Source organism: Bos indicus x Bos taurus, chromosome X, assembly GCF_003369695.1.
Source record: "Bos indicus x Bos taurus breed Angus x Brahman F1 hybrid chromosome X, Bos_hybrid_MaternalHap_v2.0, whole genome shotgun sequence".
NCBI lineage: Eukaryota > Metazoa > Chordata > Mammalia > Artiodactyla > Bovidae > Bos > Bos indicus x Bos taurus.
This window is the reverse complement of record NC_040105.1, coordinates 30,801,807-30,821,068: the sequence shown is the minus strand read 5'-3', so window position 1 is coordinate 30,821,068 and position 19,262 is coordinate 30,801,807. Positions and strand designations below refer to the sequence as shown.

The following is a 19,262-nucleotide window of genomic DNA, read 5'->3' as shown; positions in this document are numbered from 1 at the left end:
CATTTTTTTTTTCTTTTGACCACACTGCACGACATTTAGTTCCCTGGCCAGGGATTGAACCTATAACCCCCTGTGGTGGACACACACAGTCCATACCACTGGACTACCAGGGAAGTCCCCACACTCCCTTTTTGCAAAATGAAAAAGAAATCTATTACTATTAGAATATGGTATCCTCGTTGAATGCAAATCAAATATTTTAAAGGGTAGATTTGGCCCATGGCTTAATTTTTTTTTTTAAATAACATTTGAGTCCATTGATTAGATAGCTTGACACTCAGACACATTTGTGTCAGTAGTAGTTTATTCATCATTCACATATACTTAAATGGACATTATCATGATAGTGGTGGTCATAACAGAACATAACGGGATATGAATTTAGTTCTTACCCAAAGATGTGATCAGAAAAATAAGAGCAATATCTTGAAAGTAAACTTCTCAAAGTATGATGAAATTAAAAATGAAGAACAAAGTAAACTCTTGACTCCACTTCATTAGCCAGATTTTTTACACACATATACATATATTGAGGTAAAAATAATAACCACTAATGTATCTGGAGGGAAAACATTGCTAAGAAGTAAATACATAAGACTTTCTTTTCTAGGAATATGATGAAATAAAGATGAACCATTATCAAAAATTTACCAATCTAATTTTTAAACATGCTGTCACATAGCTTTTAATGAAGAAAATCCATATTATGTTCATTTCTTTTGACCTGAAGTAGTGCAATCTCTTATTTTTGTGTTATTCCATTTGCAAGAAAGGCATTTTGGAAAGACTGAAAACATTAAATTCAGGAGCTACAATAATCTGAAAGTAAAACTAAAAAATTTTATAGAAGGGCATTTTACAATCATTTTCTACCCTCTTCCATTTGTTTTTTATCTCAGCCCTTAGAAATGTTATATCCATCTCTGATTCAGTTCTGTTTTAGAATTTCTAAGCCAACAACAATATATTGAATGAAAAATCAGATCAACAAAAATCCATTTTATTTCAATAGTGAGTATCTTTAATTTTATTTAAAATAAATGTGTCCCGTATAAAGTAAACTGGGTATAGTATATTGCACTGGTGATTTACAACCGTAGATTCCTCTGTTAATTATTATTCACACATGCAGAAGTAGCCTAATTTGTTTTAATGGGAAAAAAAGAATCTCTTGGGAACTACTATATACAATACCATATGTTGTCCTCCATTTTCTTGGTCAAAAATGCTGCATTTTGTAGCTATGGATACATTTTGGCTTGGGATTTGTTTCTTTATAAGCCTTTATAATAAGAGTCATCATTAAAATGAAATTGCATTCATTAGAGTTAAGCTGTGGAATCATAGAAACTTGGTCTATTTTGTGCACTGCTTGATGTCTAGTGCCTGGAACATTCCCTGGCATATAATGGCTGCTTAATAATATTTTTTGAATGAGTGAATAAACATCCACAAAAGCACAGGGCAAAATACTTTTTTCCTTTAACAATTGTTTTACAGATAACCTGCTCCCATTTGCCACCATCCTGCTTCTAGCGACTGTTACTTCATGCCCGAATCTTCCAGACACTCCATGTCAATTCTTTCTCCTTTCTGAAATGGCCACCAGCTTGCACTCACTCCTAAACTTGAGATTTTCCAGTTGAACCTGCCTTCTTAGTACTTTTCAAGCCCTGTGACACAGCTTCTCATAACATGATTACATGGTTTTTAATAACCCACTAAATTGTCTCTCTGTGCTAATGATCATGAGTTCATTGAGAGTTCCATCTTCCAAGTGCATAGTAGATATATGTATATGTGTGTATGTGCTCAGTTGTGTCCAACTCTTTGCAATCCCACGGACTGTAGCCCGCCAGATTCCTCTTTCCATGGAATTTTCCAGACAAGAATACTGGAGTGGGTTGCCATTTCCTACTCCAGGGGATCTTCCCAACCCAGGGATTAAACCCAAGTCCCCTGCATCTCCTGCAATGGCAGGTGGATTTTTTACCACTGTGCCACCTGGGAAGCCACAGATATATGCATAGTAGATATAAAAGAAGTGTTTTCAAGTGAGTAGTAATTAAAATCTAACATAAAGGATTCTTGAGACTATGCCATTCCCCTTGGTAAAAACCTTCATTACTGCACTGCAAAAGTCAACTCATTCAAACCCATCACAATCTTTCTTTATTTGACTGTGCTGGGTCTTAGTTGGAGCAGTCAGTATCTTTGATTTTCTTTGTGGCATGTGGGATCTTGCATTGTGGCATGTGAACTCTTAGTTGCAGCATGTGGGATCTAGTTCCCTGACCAGGGATCAAACCCAGGCCCCCTGCATTGGGAGCACAGAGTCATAGCCACTGGGCCACCAGGGAAGTCCCCCCACCACAATCTTGCTCGAAGAAAATCCCCTGATTTTTCTTCCACAACTGCCCTGTAGTTTCATGCTTCAACTTATTACAGACTATTTGCACCTCTCCAGACACATTAAGGTTTCCTACCTCTTGCCATTTATTCCAGCTCCAAACAAAAAGCTTTCCTCCTCCCACCATTCTGCTTCTTCCTTTATGTTTCATATACCTATATCCCAATGTCTAGTTCAGGGAGCCCTTATAAAGCTACATGGTAGAGGGGTGAGGCAAGACAGGTTTTCCCCAGGGTAATATTAGAAGTTGGCCTGAAAGACTCAACTCCCCAAGAAATGATCTTAGTCTGTGGCTTTCTCATGGTTGAATGTATGACCCTCTGCTTTATAGAGTCCCCCTGATTTAGACCAAATAGGGCTCATGTGACTTGGCATATCCCGTGTTATGGGCCACAATCTGAATTGGTTGCAGATGGAGTAAAAGAAGGAGAAATAGACCCAACTTTCTCGTTCATCTTTATAACAGCTTTGGTGTGTCCATGTTACACTCCCCTTTCTATACAAGAGGAAATGCATGAGACATATTTGTCAGTGAACTTTTTCTTTACTTGAAAAATCCCAAAAATGAGAGGGAAGAGAGAGAGAGTTGGAGAAAGAAACAGATCATCCATAATCTCCCCTTCAGCATCTGTAATCTCATTCCCTACAAGTGCCTCTTTGGGTCAAGTAGAAGGTACTTCTTGCGTCATAGAGGTCTCCAGCCCTGGGCCAGAGTTCACCACTTTTGGTGATGGGGTCCAGGTTGGATTTCAGCCCCCTGGTCTCCTTGGCTTGGCCACTGTATAACTCCAAATGGAGACCCTGGTTTGTAGCTCATCTTTTCCTGTATCAGTAGTTTTAAAGCTTTTATTCAATCTTACCAAAATGCCCTGCAGAAGGCTACATCACCACAAAAAGGACATATTTTCCTTAAGTATTAATTTATTTCTCCCCCTTTCCCCCACTTGCTTCATTTTTATGAGAACTCCCTTTGATTGGTGCCAAAAATTTGAACGTTACATTCTTGTTAGTGCATTAGAGAGCCTTCAGAAATTAGCATATGCTCCACCATAAAATAAAGTTAATAGAGCCAGAGAATCTAGATATGGAATCTGAAGGATATAAGCAGGTTTCTCTTCTTTCACTTAGGAATTGACCTCAGCTTTCTATAGGAAACAGTGTTGATAAAGCAGTTTGAGAATAGCTGTTGATCTGAAGGCTTCGTGTCTAATTCTCTTGAATGTTCATTATTTAATAAAACTGTATTGAGGGATTGCCATGTACTAGGGACAGGCATGCCCTGGTGAAAAATAAACATAGAATTGCCTTAATGAAAGTTAGGGTCTTATGAATGGAGAGACCATGAATAAATAGGCAAATAAATACGTACTTACCAATTGCTGTCAATGTCTAGAAGGAAGTAGAGTTCTGAGACTGAGAAAAATCGGGATGGGGGAGCCTGTCTTTAGATAGGGTAACGAAGGGTGGGCTGTCTTTCAAGGTCACAGGAACTGAGATCTGAAATAGCTGAATAGAAGCCAGCTAGGCAGAGGACAATGGCATCCCACTCCAGTACTCTTGCCTGGAAAATCCCATGGATGGAGGAGCCTGGTAGGCTGCAGTCCATGGGGTCGCTAAGAGTAGGACATGACCAAGCGACTTCACTTTCACTTTTCACTTTCATGCATTGGAGAAGGAAATGGCAACCCACTCCAGTGTTCTTGCCTGGAGAATCCCAGGGATGGGGGAGCCTGGTGGGCTGCCGTCTATGGGGTCGCACAGGATCGGACACTACTGAAGCGACTAAGCAGCAGCAGCAGCAGCAGGCAGAGGGCAGAGCTTCCCGGGTGGTTCAGTGGTAATGAATCTGCCTGCAGTGCAGGAGACCCGGGTTCAGTCCTTGGGTTGGGAAGATCCCCTGCAGGAGGGCATGGTAACCCACTCCAGCATTCTTACCTGGAGAATCCCATGGACAGAGATGCCTGGTGGGCTACAGTCCATGGGGTCGCAAAGAGTCAGACACGACTGAAGCAACTGAGCACACACAAGCATCCAGGCCGAGAGCAAATGGAAAACTCCAGGCTGAGGAAAGAGAATTCATGAAGGGTGTAAGTCAAGAATAAGCTTGGTGAGTTCTATGGATGCCGTAGCATCTTTTAAGTTATTGTGAAAAGTGTCAAATTCTCAGATCCACCGTGAACCTAATGAATTAACAATGCCAGAGTGGGAGCCTGCAATCCCTGTGTTAACAAGCCTGCCATGTGATTATGATGCTTGCTGTTGTTCGAGAAGCTCTACCTTAGACAGATATTTTAAGCTGTGAAGGGGAAGGGGAGAACAAGACAGCATCTCTATGCCAGGACAATGCAAGTGGTAAATGTGGGCACAGATCAGGAGCAGTTTTGGCTGGCAGAAATGTTGGCAAATTAAAAAAACCTGTTCAATGTAAAACTTAATCTAAAATAATGCCTGCATTTGAATATCAGTGTCCTCATGGATGGTGTTTTTGATGGCTTATGGATTATTACTTATTTTAAAATAAGTAAATAGATTTCATTCACTGACATTTTGCTTGATGTTTTGTTATATATAATTAAAATTGTCAGACAAAAAATGTTGGCATTCCTTCTGTTTCCTTAGCAGCCGAAGAATGTGGCCTGCTTCAATGATTTATTTATACTCATTAGAGACCTTTTTATTTTAATTGTGCGTATTTTGCATTTAGCCTCTGTAAAGCACTCATGAACTACCTTTTTTGTTTGTTTTAATTGTGTCATTAGAAAGCTATGGAAAGCTTGAAATGTTTTTGTTTGGTTTTGGTTTGTTTGCTTCATTTTTCTATTAGAAAGAAATAATTAGCATCCAGAGTTAGGATTATAGGAACTAGTTTCTGAGGAAATTAACTCAAATGTATACCACTTGTTCTTATAGGCAGAAGTCTTTCCTTTGTGATCAATTCCGTTCTGTTCCTCATTTCCCATTAATATTTGTGAGGACAAAATGAACATACATATAAAAGAAAGAAGACAGACACTGTTAGTGTGATTAAGCTATAATTCAGCCTTTGAGAGTATTGGAGTTATAAGTTTCATAGTGAAGCCGTGTCCTGAAAGATGAAGAATTATGATGGCTGCAAATGAAGAAATGTTTTTTTAAAAAAAGAATTTCATGTTTGGGTGCACACTCTTTTCCGGTAATACAAAGAGAAACTAGGGATCATTTTTCAGAACAACATGATGATTCTGTATGGGCAAAAAATGGAACAGTCATTTACTATTCTTCTAGGGGGAAACCATAGTTAAAATATAACTGATAATTGCTCAGAAAATAAAAGCACCAGATTTTTTCATCCCTACAAACTTCATATTGTTTCCCTAAAATCGTTTTCTTTTTTTTTTTTAATTTAACTACCCCAAGTCATCCTGATTATGCTACATCTAGCTCATTAGTTCTGAGTCTGTTTCATTCTTTATGTCCTTATTCACTTTGCTCATCCAAAGTGATCATGTCCAAATATGAACACGTACAAGAATTGCCCTGAAATGGAAAGCAAGGAAGACAATGGAAAAAAAAAAAAAAAAAACAGCATAATGCTTTGCCCTTGGGCTGCCACAATAAAAATTGATGCTGGAATGCAATGCAGTTGAATCTCTATTAAAAAGAATACATATTTCAGTGGCATACTTTACTGTCAAGAATGTCTCTACCAGAGGCAAAAGTGATCCTAATAGCAGAGGGAAGTCTCCTTCAGTCTGCAGACTAGACTAGCCCCTGTGTCTCAGCTCCACATAGTCCCTTCGTATTTGGCAGAACTTACAGAAAGGGTGATATGTCTCAGTTTTGTTGAAAATTGATGGAATAGCTAGTGGTGTTAGTAATGAGAATTCAAATCAGCAGTCTCTTGCCAAAGCAAAAAAGTATCTCCTGCCCAAAGTCCAAGGGTAAAAGGAGGTTGGGCAACTGGATGAAGTTAGTCTATGTAGTTGTTGTTGAGTCGCTCAGTCATGTCTGACTCTCTGTGACCCCCATGGACTTCAGCATGCCAGGCTTCCCTGTCCTTCACCAGCTCCCAGAGTTTGCTCAAACTCCTGTCCGTTGCGTCAGTGATGCCGTCCAACCATCTCATCTTCTGTCGCTCCCTTCTTCTCCTGCCTTCAATCTTTCCCGGTACTGAGGTCTTTTCCAATGAGTTTGCTCTTCGCATCAGGTCGCCAAAGTCTATGTGAAAGTGAAAGTAGCTCAGTCGTGTCCAACTCTTTGCAACCACATGGACTATACAGTCCATGGAATTCTCCAGGCCGGAATACTGGAGTGGATAGCCTTTCCCTTCTCAAGGGGATCTTCCCAACCCAGGGATCGAACCCAGATTTCCTGCATTGCAGGTAGATTCTTTACTAGCTGAGCCACAAGGGAAGCCCAAGAATACTGGAGTGGGCAGCCTATTCATTCTTCAGCAGATCTTCCCAACCCAGGAATCAAACCAGAGTCTGCTGCATTGCAGGAGGATTGTTTACCAACTGAGCTATCAGGGAAGCCCTTACTAGTGTTTTTTTTTTTTTTCTTTTTTTTTTTTGAAGAAATAGAATGGTGGCTTTTATTCTCAGGTAGTGGAGAGGGGAACACAGTATGCTCCTGCCTCAAGAACTGTGTCCCTAATGCAGGTATTCACAGTCAGGAGCAGTCAGGAGTCAGTGATGAGGAAACAAAGGTGATAGGATCTTGATTTCTTCCTCTTGCATCATTTCAAAGACAGTCATAAACTGGCATCAGTAACCCAGTAACTGCGTCTGGCAGTCTGGTGGCTCTGAGGCCTTCTTTCTGACATGTAACTACAAGGGGAAGGCTGTTGTAAAGGTAAATATCAGATAGAGGATGTATTTAGCATAGAGTCAAGTGAAGTGTAGCTCCTGCAGAGTTAGGGGGCAGAAAAGCAAAATTAGTTACAGACATTCGGAATCAGGAGCAGTTAAAGTAAAATAAACTAGGAATGTTCAGGCCTGCTCACTGTTCTTCTTTATGTTCTTTGCTCTCAGAGAAGTGAAAAAGAAAAACTCATTCCTCTTTTTTCCTTTTCACTGCAACAATTCCCCCGTCAGTTTATTCCCTCCTAACAATGGAGGCAGAGAAGGCAATGACAACCCACTCCAGTACTCCTGCCTGGAAAATCCCATGGGTGGAGGAGCCTGGTAGGCCACAGTCCATGGGGTTGCTAAGAGTCAGACACAACGGAGCGACTTCACTTTCACTTTTCACTTTCATGCATTGGAGAAGGAAATGGCAACCCATTCTGGTGTTCTTGCCTGGAGAATCCCAGGGGTGGGGGAGCCTGGTGGGCTGCTGTCTATGGGGTCGCACAGAGTCGGACACGACTGAAGCGACTTAGCAGCAGCAGCAGCAACAGTGGAGGAAAGGAAATACATCATTCTTGTCTGGCTGAGGACAAACCAGTTTTGCTCCGTTTGAAAATCACCAGCTGTTCAGCCCAGGGACCATCTATCTCTTACTTCAAATTTTCCTTGAGATGTGAACCCCAAGAAATCTTTATTGGGGTGATGAGGGACAGATGGTCAGTCTTCTGTAACTTCTTTAATGCTGACACAGGACTCATAGACCCTACCTAGTTAGGGTCATGGAGCTCTCACCCTGTTCTATTAAGGGGCCCAAGGTGACTTTTGTGGTTATTCCCGCTGGATCTGTTTGGAGGAGTGGCTGTAATCTCTTTGGGGGCATGGGTTTTCTTTGCACATCAGCTTTATCTTGATGTGAATCTGTGTCATCTGATAAAGGTCCTGTCCAGGTTGGAGATAGTCCTTTGATTATGTCTTTTTCAGAATGTATAATCCTCTGGTTGCAGGTCACAAGGCATCTTAGGTAACTGGGGCCTGTAATCCTGCATTCTCAGTTTCCTCTAGGTTCACCATGGGGAGTGGTTGGAGTGGCTGTAGTCGAATGAAGGCCAGGTGGCAGGCATTCCCCTTTCTCAGGGCCCGCTGACTCACACTGAAGGGCTGCAATCGTTCATTCCATGTCTCAGGTCTTTCCTTCTTGGTCATGAATGACCGTTGTCCTCCTGGAATTTAGCCTCCAGGTCCTGCTTTGGAGTCATTTATAAGAGATTCACCGCCGCCTCCTCCTCCTCCCACCTGCCGCGACTACCGCCCTCTACTCTCTACCCCACCCAGCTTCGTGTCGGAGGCGCCATCAGGCACCGCCGGCTTTACATACTGGGCCAGATTTGCCACCGCCCGCAGAGCCCCTCTAGTGTATTTTTAATTGAAGACAACCTCTGCAGAGAAGGTGAGAATTTGCTACTTAGTGGTACTTGTTAGGATGGGTCCAACCACATTCCCCCCAGGTATTTAAGAGGCTCCAGGCCTTTCTACTTCTGGGCAAAGCAGGATATGGTCCTTGGCTCTTCAGGTTCCAGTGGTGGCTATTCACTCCCATCAGGATGATAAACCCATCCAGAAATGCAAAAGCTGAAAAACACAGCCAGGTTGTACCTACCCCTAACTCTGAGTGACCGGATTCCATGAGGCCTTCCCTAAGCCACATGTTGGAGTCTCAACACCAGGACCAAAGACTGGATCTGGAGGTCATGATTTCCATTTCCTCCCCCTCAGCTACTAAACCAGCATGAAGAGTCCTGGGACTTGTGCTAACACTCTTTGCAGGCTATTTCTTAGGACTTTTGGTTCACAAACAGTTTGTTCAGTAAGGTTTCATTGTAGAGGGAAAGGCAGCTGGCCCCTACTTTGCTTCTTAGATAGTATTTTTGATGTAAATTTCTCTGCCCAGTGTATGTAGCCCTAGAATGATATTTCATTGTCAGATCATTCTATTCTTGAATTCCTGGTGAGATAAGACCTCTATGAAGCAGTAGGTTAAGATTTCAGGAATAGTGTTTAATATCATTAAGAAGGGAAGTGTTTCATTCTCAGGAGTACCATTAATATATAAAGAGAACAGTGTGTGTGTGTGTGTGTGTGTGTGTGTAACTGTGATATGTATATCATATCACAATTTATAAATTCTTAAATAGAATTATAATTAATTATATAAAAATAAATTATATAAGAAATTATAGAATTTATGTAATATAATTAAATAGAATTATAAACTCTAATTCTAGCATTTCAGTCTCCTCTCCTTCTTGCCTGCTTATGCATTTCATCTAACTGCCGCCTTTCTTGGATGGTCTTGATGTCCACCATTAAGCCCTCTACATTCTCTCCATCTACAAGCCTCATCTTGCTTCACTTCCCTCCAAATCCCCTTTAGTTGCATTTTGCAGTCACATTCCTGCTAAAATTTAAACTCTCATATCCCTAAGTGTTTGTGCCACAACCATCTGACAAAACCCCAAACCTGGACCAACTGTTTCTTCCACATTTGCCTGGAATGCTGTTGGAGAAAGAGAAAACTGGGCAGATGGGTTCTGCTAAAAAGTTGTTGTCTTCTGCCTCAAGTGAGCCCTCAACACTGTCTGGCAACCTCCCTACATTTATTTGTTCACCTCCCTCTCGTATTCTCTCGCACAACTAATTCCAATGTTCCCACTTACCCTTCACTCATGTTTTCATTCAATGAATGTTCATTGCACACTGATTATATACCAGGTCAGTTGCTTCCTACTTCACAGAAGAAATAGAGGTCCCCAAAGTCAAAGTACCTCAACTTACCTTTTTCATTGCTCCAAATTGACCTTCTATGCCTTCCAAAATAGTCCATAACTATTAAGTCATTAAAAAAATTACTCCCTCAAAAATGTTCTCTAGTTAGAAGACAATGCCTTTGTTTTGTTGCAAAGTGGTTGTCTACTGAGCTGCTAAATCTATATTTGAACAAATCTTTACATAAAGATAAGCAAAGTTCTGACAAGCAATTAAATGTCATAAAAAAGAAAAAACTTGGCATATCAAACTTATATATCATTCTAAATCAGTACGTTTATATCTATAATCAGACAGCATTTAATGAAGTGAAAATTCTGCCTGCATGAAACTAGTCACAATAAAATTAGACTTGGTTTGCTCTTTCATGGCGAGCATATTCCAGATGTTTAAATGTTTCAAAGAAAACCCAGAGTATAATGGCTTCCTTGAATGTTTTCTCAGTTACTGCTTCCAAACTAGAATATGATCTAATGAAATTCTGGTGGTACTGAAATAGCACATCATATTGTTCAGAGTAGACTGTACTTTTTTGGGTGTTTTGTGTTTAGTGTTTAATAATGTAAACATGAATGTCTATGTATATTAATAATAACAATATTAAAAGTGCTAATATTTGAAATACAATCAAATTCTATGTTATTTAAATGAATTTTACCTGTATTGACTCTTTTTTTTTTTTTTAATTTATTTGGCAGTGTCGAGTCTTAGTTGGGTCATGTGGGATCTTTGTTGTAGCGTGTGAACTCTCAGGTTATGGCCCAGGGTGTGCAGCCTCATTCGTTGTGGTGCACAGGCTTAGGGATAGAACCTGTGTCCCCTGCATTGCATGCTGGAGTCTTAACCACTGGGCCATCAGGGAAGTCCCCTGTGTTCACTCTATGCATAACATGTCCTGTGACTCAGTGTTTAGGGGGCCATGCTTCCTGTTATGTACATGTCTAGGCATTGACAGCTAACATCAGTGAGCCGTCCTCAGGTGGTATGGAGCTGCCACTAGAAGCCAGGTCACGTGTTAAAGTGAAGACTGTCTTAGACACTCTCGTGCCTTCTTTTTCTCGTCTTCTTTTCTACCATCATCTGTCTCCTTTCCTTCATTGTCATGTGCTCAGCACCCTCACCATGACTTCTAGCTGGCTGAAGTTTGTCATTCTGATCAAGCCTACCATGATTATCTTCCCAAAGTGAACCTTTGCACCAAATTACCTCTTTAGCAACAAACGTCCCCCTAATCAAAGCTTCCATTTATCTTAACAAAGACTTAGGCATTCATATTAAACAGAACATATGGCTTTTTCCCTTTAATAATAATAGTGTAGCAGTAGCAGTGGTAGTAAAGTCGTAGTAGTCAACATTTAAAATAGATGCTCTCTATTCCAATTCAGTTAGGACCTGGAGTTCAACAGTTAATTGAAAAAGTCAGTAAAAATTTTATTTTGTGTAAAATAGTCACTAATATTTTAACGCTGTGTGAAGGAATTTTACTTCGAGTGTAGGTTCCCTGATTAGGGTTTGCCATGAATTACACTGATACTACAGACTTTGATTTCCGGTGCAGGTTTCCTTAATGCAGACAGAATCCACTGGGAAACATGGGAAGCATTCTGAGTACTTTAGAATCCTTCTAACCTTTTCATATGGGTTTCCTAATCTCTTACAGTTGCCTAGTTGGCACCCAATTCAGTAATACTTCTTTTTCTTTTTTAAAGCAAATTTCCAGAATATTTAACCTTATTTTTTATAGGAATAATAACTTACTTTCTTTTTAGGATTCTAGTTCTTTGGTTTAGGAAATCTTTCAGTAAACTATGTAACTGTGATACTAATTGGCAAAAGCAGGTTTGAGAATATACACACATTGACAAGTCAACTAATGAGGGCTGAACGCCATACTTATGACACATACTTCGTAACATTTTACTTAGTGACCGTTAGCGGCCCCAGTCAGTATGTTTCTCAGACAATAAAAACTCTGGCTAATCTGATGAGTCTTAAATGGAGATCCATTAAGGGAACTTCTGCTACAATTGGATGATACAAGCAGAAGAAACAAAAAAGAAGCCATGATCCCATGACTCTGTGTGTGTGAGTGAGGGGACAGGGGTTTTGGGGAGAGAAGGAAAGTAGAGGGGAAAGGAGAGAGTGTGTTGTGATTAATTATGAATATTGAAACTTATTTTTTAAAATCTCCTTCGTCCTCCAGAATACTAATGCAGGATTAAAAATCTGTGTCCACAGCAGGGGAAAGAGAGAGTGGGATGAATTGGGAAAGTAGCATTGACATATATACACTACCATGCATAAAATAGCTAGTGGGAAGCTGCTATACAGCGCAGGGAGCTCAGCTCAGCACTCTGTGATGACCTGGAGGAGTGGGATGTGGGGACGAAAGGGAGGCTCAGGAAGGAGGGGATATATGTATACTTATAGCTGATTCACGTTGTTCTACAGCAGAAACTAACACAACATTTTAAAGCAAGTATCTTTCAATTAAAAGAAAATCTGTGTTCAGGACTTTGAGGAAGAAAGTGAAAATCAAAATACACTAATAGATACCCTTGGCCATGTGCATCATGTAATCTAAGGGGAGCTGAAATCTAGATATGACCGAAGTGAGATGGATGCTGAACTCAGGGACCAAGAGCCACACTAAGGCAGTGGTGAGTGTATGGGGTTAATCTGCACTGTTGTCAGATTCTGCCTGGCTTTCCTGCCATCTGTGCAATGATTCCTCTTTATGGTTCCCACTCAAGTGATATTTACTTGTGGTTACTAGAAATGCATGTTATTATCCAGAAGACAATGGCTCCATTTTTATTAACATTGTCTTTGTCCAGGTTTCCCCACTGACATTTAAGAAATCTGATTTCTAACCTTTCTATTACGCCAAGCAAAGTGATTGTGAATCACTTCTTTTTAGAGATATGAATTCATATTCATGGAGTTTAACTGCCTCTCTCCATGGGCATTTATTGTGATCCTTTTATGTATGTATTTATGAGAAAATAGAATAATATTTGCTATCAATTCCTATAACAACTTTCTTCATTTCAGAATGATTTGTATGATATTCCACTGATGTGAAATTAAATAAAGATGAAAATATCAGATGTAATTTTTGTATCTACATGGTCAGTCAAACAGATTTCTGTCCACTTCTCTTTGTATTTTTTTTATATATAATTCACATACCATAAAATTCATAGTTTTAAAATGTGTGATTTGGTGGTATATACTATATTCAAAAAGCCATGCCACCATCACCACTGTCTTAACTCCAGAATGCTTTTGTCATTCCCAGAAGGAACCCCATGATTCTTTAATATAATATTTTTAATGGCCGCTTTTCAAAAACTGTAAGTTCAACAGAGTGATGTGTCAAAATATCATATTATCTATGAACTATTTAAGGGTCTTAGGCTCCATACAATGCCACATTTTAGTGAAGAGATAGTAACTTGGATTTGGATAATCCCATTCTTATTTAGAATGTACACACTGGTTCCTTCCATTTGGAGTCAGAAGGAACTCAAAGGTTTTAGATGAAGTCCATGTAAACAGTGCTTTTATCAACATTCAGTTCAGTGCAGACGCTCAGTCGTGTCTGACTCTTTGCAATCCCATGAACCGCAACACACCAGGCCTCCCTGTCCATCACCAAACTCATGTCCATTGAGTCGGTGATGCCATCCAACCATCTCATCCTCTGGCGTCCCCTTCTCCTCCTGCCCTCAATCTTTCCCAGCATCAGGGTCTTTTCAAATGAGTCAACTCTTCGCATGATGTGGCCAAAGTATTGGAGTTTCAGCTTCAACGTCAGTCCTTCCAATCAACACCTAGGACTGATCTCCTTTAGGATGGATTGGTTGGATCTCCTTGCAGTCCAAGGGACTCTCAAGAGTCTTCTTCAACACAACAGTTGAAAAGCATCAATTCTTCAACACTCAGCTTTCTTTATAGTCCAACTCTCACACCCGTACATGACTACTGGAAAAACCATATCCTTGACTAGACAGACCTTTGTTGACAAAGAAATGTCTCTGCTTTTTAATATGCTGTCTAGGTTGGTCATAACTTTCCTTCCAAGAAGTAAGCGTCTTTCAATTTCATGGCTGCAGTCACCATCTGCAGAGATTTTGGTGCCCCCCAAAATAAACTCAGCCATTGTTTCCTCATCTATTTGCAATGAAGTGATGGGACCAGGTGCCATGATCTTAGTTTTCTAAATGTTGAGCTTTAAGCCAACTTTTTCACTCTCCTCCTTCACTTTCGTCAAGAGGCTCTTTAGTTCTTCTTCACTTTCTGCCATAAGGGTGATGTTATCTGCATATCTGAGGTTATTGATATTTCTCCTGGCAATCTTGATTCCAGCTTGTGCTTCATCCAACCCAGTGTTTCTCATGATGTACTGCATATAAATTAAAAAAGCAGGGTGACAATATACAGCCTTGACATACTCCTTTTCCTATTTGGAACCAGTCTGTTGTTCCATGTCCAGTTCTAACTGTTGCTTCCTGACCTGCATACAAATTTCTCAAGAAGCAGGTCAGGTGGTCTGGTATTCCCATCTCTTTCAGAATTTTTCACAGTTGATTGTGATCCACATAGTCAAAGGCTTTGGCATAGTCAAGAAAGCAGAAATAGATGTTTTCTGGAAATTTCTTGCTTTTCCAGTGATCCAGTGGATGTTGGCAATTTGGTCTCTGGTTCCTCTGCCTTTTCTAAAACCAGCTTGAACATCTGGAAGTTCATGGTTCACATATTGCTGAAGCCTGGCTTGGAGAATTTTGAGCATTATTTTACTAGCGTGTGAGATGAGTGCAATTGTGTGGTAGTTTGAGCATTCTTTGGCATTGCCTTTCTTTGGGATTGGAATGAAAACTGACCTTTTCCAGTCCTGTGGCCACTGCTGAGTTTTCCAAATTTGCTGGCATATTGAGTGCAGCCCTTTCACAGCATCATCTTTTAGAATTTGAAATAACTCAACTGGAATTCCATCACCTCCACTACCTTTGTTCATAGTGATGCTTCCTAAGGCCCACTTGACTTCACATTCCAGGATGTCTGGCTCTAGGTGAGTGATCACACCATCGTGATTATCTGGGTCGTGAAGATCTTTTTTGTACAGTTCTTCTGTGTATTCTTGCCATCTCTTCTTAATATCTTCTGCTTCTGTTAGGTCCATACCATTTCTGTCCTTTATTGAACCCATCTTTGCATGAAATGTTCCCTTGGTATCTCTAATTTTCTTGAAGAGATCTAGTCTTTCCCATTCTATTGTTTTCCTCTATTTCTTTGCATTGATCGCCGAGGAAGGCTTTCTTATCTCTCCTTGCTATTCTTTGGAACTCTGCATTCAAATGGGTATATCATTCCTTTTCTATTTTGCTTTTCACTTCTCTTCTTTTCACAACTATTTGTAAGGCCTCCTCAGACAGCCATTTTGCTTTTTTTCATTTCTTTTTCTTGGGGATGGTCTTGATTCCTGTCTCCTGTACAATGTCACAAACCTCTGTCCATAGTTCATCAGGCACTCGGTCTATCAGATCTAGTCCCTTAAATCTATTTCTCACTTCCACTGTATAATCATAAGGGATTTGATTTATGTCATACCTGAATGGTCTAGTGGTTTTCCCCACTTTTTTTCAATTTAAGTCTGATTTTAGCAATAAGGAGTTCATGATCTGAGCCATAGTTGGCTCCCGGTCTTGTTTTTGCTGACTGTATAGAGCTTTTCCATCTTTGGCTGCAAAGAATATAATCAGTCTGATTTCAGTGTTGACCATCTGGTGATGTCCATCTGTAGAGCCTTCTCTTGTGTTGCTGGAAGCGGGTATTTGCTATGGCCAGTGCATTCTCTTGGCAAAACTCTGTTAGCCTTTGCCCTGCTTCATTCTGTACTCCAAGGCCAAATTTGCCTGTTACTCCAGGTGTTTTGGAAAAGGCAATGGCACCCCACTCCAGTACTCTTGCCTGGAAAATCCCATGGACGGAGGAGCCTGGTGGGCTGCAGTCCATGGGGTCGCTAAGAGTCGGACGCGACTAAGCAACTTCACTTTCACTTTTCACTTTCATGCATTGGAGAAGGAAATGGCAACCCACTCCAGTGTTCTTGCCTGGAGAATCCCAGGGATGGGGGAGCCTGGTGGGCTGCCGTCTATGGGGTTACACAGAGTCTGAAACGACTGAAGTGACTTAGCTAGGTGTTTCTTGACTTCCTACTTTTGCATTCCAGTCTCTTATAATGAGAAGGACATCTTTTTTGGGTGTTAGTTCTAAAAGGACTTGTAGGTCTTCATAGAACCATTCAACTTCAGCTTCTTCAGCATTACTGGTTGGGGCATAAACTTGGATTACAATGATATTGAATGGTTTGCCTTGGAAATGAACAGAGATCATTCTGTCATTTTTGAGATTGTATCCAAGTACTGCATTTCAGACTCTTCTGTTGACTATGATGGCTACCCCATTTCTTCTAAGGGATTTCTCCCCACAGTAGTAGATATAATGGTCATCTGAATTAAATTCACGCATTCTAGACCATCTTAGTTCGCTGATTCCTAGAATGTCGATGTTCACTCTTGCCATCTCCTGTTTGACCACTTCCAATTTGCCTTGATTCATGGGCTTAACATTCCAGGTTCCTATGCAATATTGCTCTTTACAGCATCAGACCTTGCTTCTATCACCAGTCACATCCACACCTGGGTGTTGTTTTTACTTTGGTTCCTCCCTTCATTCTTTCTGAAGTTATTTCTCTACTGATCTCCAGTAGCATATTGAACCAGAAAAATAACACCTGCACAGATCAAGCAAATCATAGCAGCACATATAGCCAAGTAAGTGATGCTGTCCTTGTACACAGAGATTCCGTTACACAAACTATTCTCCTAAGTGAGGGAATTCATCTTTAGAAATTGCTCGTTAGAACATTGGGACCTCATGCATCATGTTAAAGATCCATAAATGTCCTCTCAATGGAGAAGAGAATATTCATGATCATATCAACCCAGTATTTGCATAGGCTGCTTCTGATCAACAGATTGTCATGATGCATGGCATCATGGAATCCTGCTCCGGTGCTCCAGAGACAGCTGAGAAGCCTCATGGGAGCCTTCTTCAGTCATTGCTACAAGGACCAAAATACTAGGAGATCAGGAACTCAGGCTTAGAATTTGACAAAATACCCTCATCTCTAATTGAAACAATTTATTTATGTAGTTGGTACAAAGTATGCATGTAATATTTCATGACTGAGTACATCTTTTACCGTTAAAAAAAAAAAAAGCCCCCACTTTTGGTTGTGAGATGAGTAGAATTCAGAATCTAGCAGTGTTGTATTCTTCCCATTACTTTGCCAATGCAGAATTTCTTCAGAAAGGGATCTAATATAATTGTTAAGAATGTGCACTCTACTACTACTAAGTCACTTCAGTCATGTCCGACTCTGTGCGACCCCATAGACAGCAGCCCACCAGGTTCCCCCGTCCCTGGGATTCTCCAGGCAAGAACACTGGAGTGGGTTGCCATTTCCTTCTCCAAGGCATGAAAGTGAAAAGTGAAAGTGAAGTCGCTCAGTTGTGTCCAACCCTCAACAACTCCATGGACTGCAGCCTTCCAGGCTCCTCCGTCCATGGGATTTTCCAGGCAAGAGTACTGGAGTGGTATTGCCTTCTCCGATGTGCACTCTAGAGGCAGACAAATCTGATTATGTATCCCAGGTTCCTCAGTTTTTACCCATGGAGCCTCAGGCAAAGTTTAACCTCTGTGACTTTTTTTTTCTTGTGTGTAAAATGATAATTCTCCAACTACCAACCTCATAGGGTTATTGTGTAGGAATAAAATCAGATGATGTTTGGACAGAGCTCCTCACAGAATTAGGCACATAACAAGTACTCAGTAGACATTAGTTGAGTTGTTTAGTCGCTAAGTCATGTCCAATTCTTTGCGACCCCGTGGACTGTAGCCCATCAGGCTCTTCTGTCAATGGGATTCTCTAGGCAAGAATACTACGGTGAGTTGCCATTCCCTTCTCCAAACATTAGTTAGCCATCCATTAACAAATGTTCACTGTTAGAATACCACTAGAAAAGGGCAAATGTTACTGACATCCCAAACAGAATACGACACCATGTAGTTCCCATGTGTCTGTTTTTGTTTTTTTGGCTTTAAATAGTCTCATCTTCCATTTTGCCCTTGATTATTTCATACAGGCACTTCGAGGAGAAATTGCACCTCTCAAAGAGAATGTAAGCCACGTCAGTGACCTTGCTCGCCAACTCACCACGTTGGGCATTCAGCTTTCACCATATAATCTCAGCACTCTGGAAGACCTGAACACCAGATGGAAGCTTCTGCAGGTAGGCACATTATAAACATTGCAGTTTCTTCTCTCAATAAGGCAATATACAGATAAGGCTTGTTTGTAAGGAACAATGCAAGTAATTTCTTCATATGATACTCATGATAGTTTGTGAGTGTATGATATTTTGTATTATTTAATATTAATTATTTCATTTTTAAGCATATTAATATTAATTTTTAAATGGCTTAAAGTTAGACTTTACTATATCTTGCAGTTAACATGGAAGATAATACTGAATCATGCTTTAAGAACTAAATTACTGGCATGCCATTACTTTGTACTATCATACCTTGGATTCTTAAAATGTCTTTCCTTTTGGAATCCTAACTTAAAACAAAAGTTAATGGTAGGACACATTCTAAATCTTTTAAAGAAAGGATATCCTACCACGAACCGACTCATGGAAGTTTTTCATAGTAAATAAAGGGAACGTAAGTGTGCTCAAGTTCATGCTTACTGGCTATGGGACCTTTAGCAAATTAACTTTTCTGTGTCTCCGTGTTTTATCTGAAGAAAATGGGAATGTTAAATGTTCCTAAAATATTGGTCTTTTGTTAGGATGAGTAAGTCAAAATACATGAGACGTGCTTAGTACAGTATTAGCTACATAGTAAAAAACCCTGTGAATTCTAGTTCTTGGTGTTACTGCAGTTATAATTGTTATTATTATAGCATACAGGTTTTCGAATCAGACTTACTTGAAGTCAATTGACCTCTTTGCTTGTCCATTTCCTCATCTCCAGCATACTTGCTGTAATATTGAAGGGACTAATTGTTGTAGAGTTATTGGTACAGTACCTGGCTCATAGTAAGAACTCAGACAATGGAATGGTGA

The 19,262-nt window shown here is 40.3% G+C and overlaps 1 protein-coding gene across 11 annotated transcripts in view; it reads left to right on the top strand.

The window, feature by feature from the left end:
* DMD (dystrophin) overlaps positions 1 to 19,262 on the top strand; it is a 2,656,945-nt gene that overhangs the window by 2,286,922 nt on the left and 350,761 nt on the right. For all 11 annotated transcript variants that reach the window (XM_027533579.1, XM_027533577.1, XM_027533571.1 and 8 more), the window contains one exon: positions 18,276 to 18,422. In XM_027533579.1, coding sequence (XP_027389380.1) covers positions 18,276 to 18,422 — 147 coding nt within the window. The remainder of the gene's footprint in view (positions 1 to 18,275; positions 18,423 to 19,262) is intronic.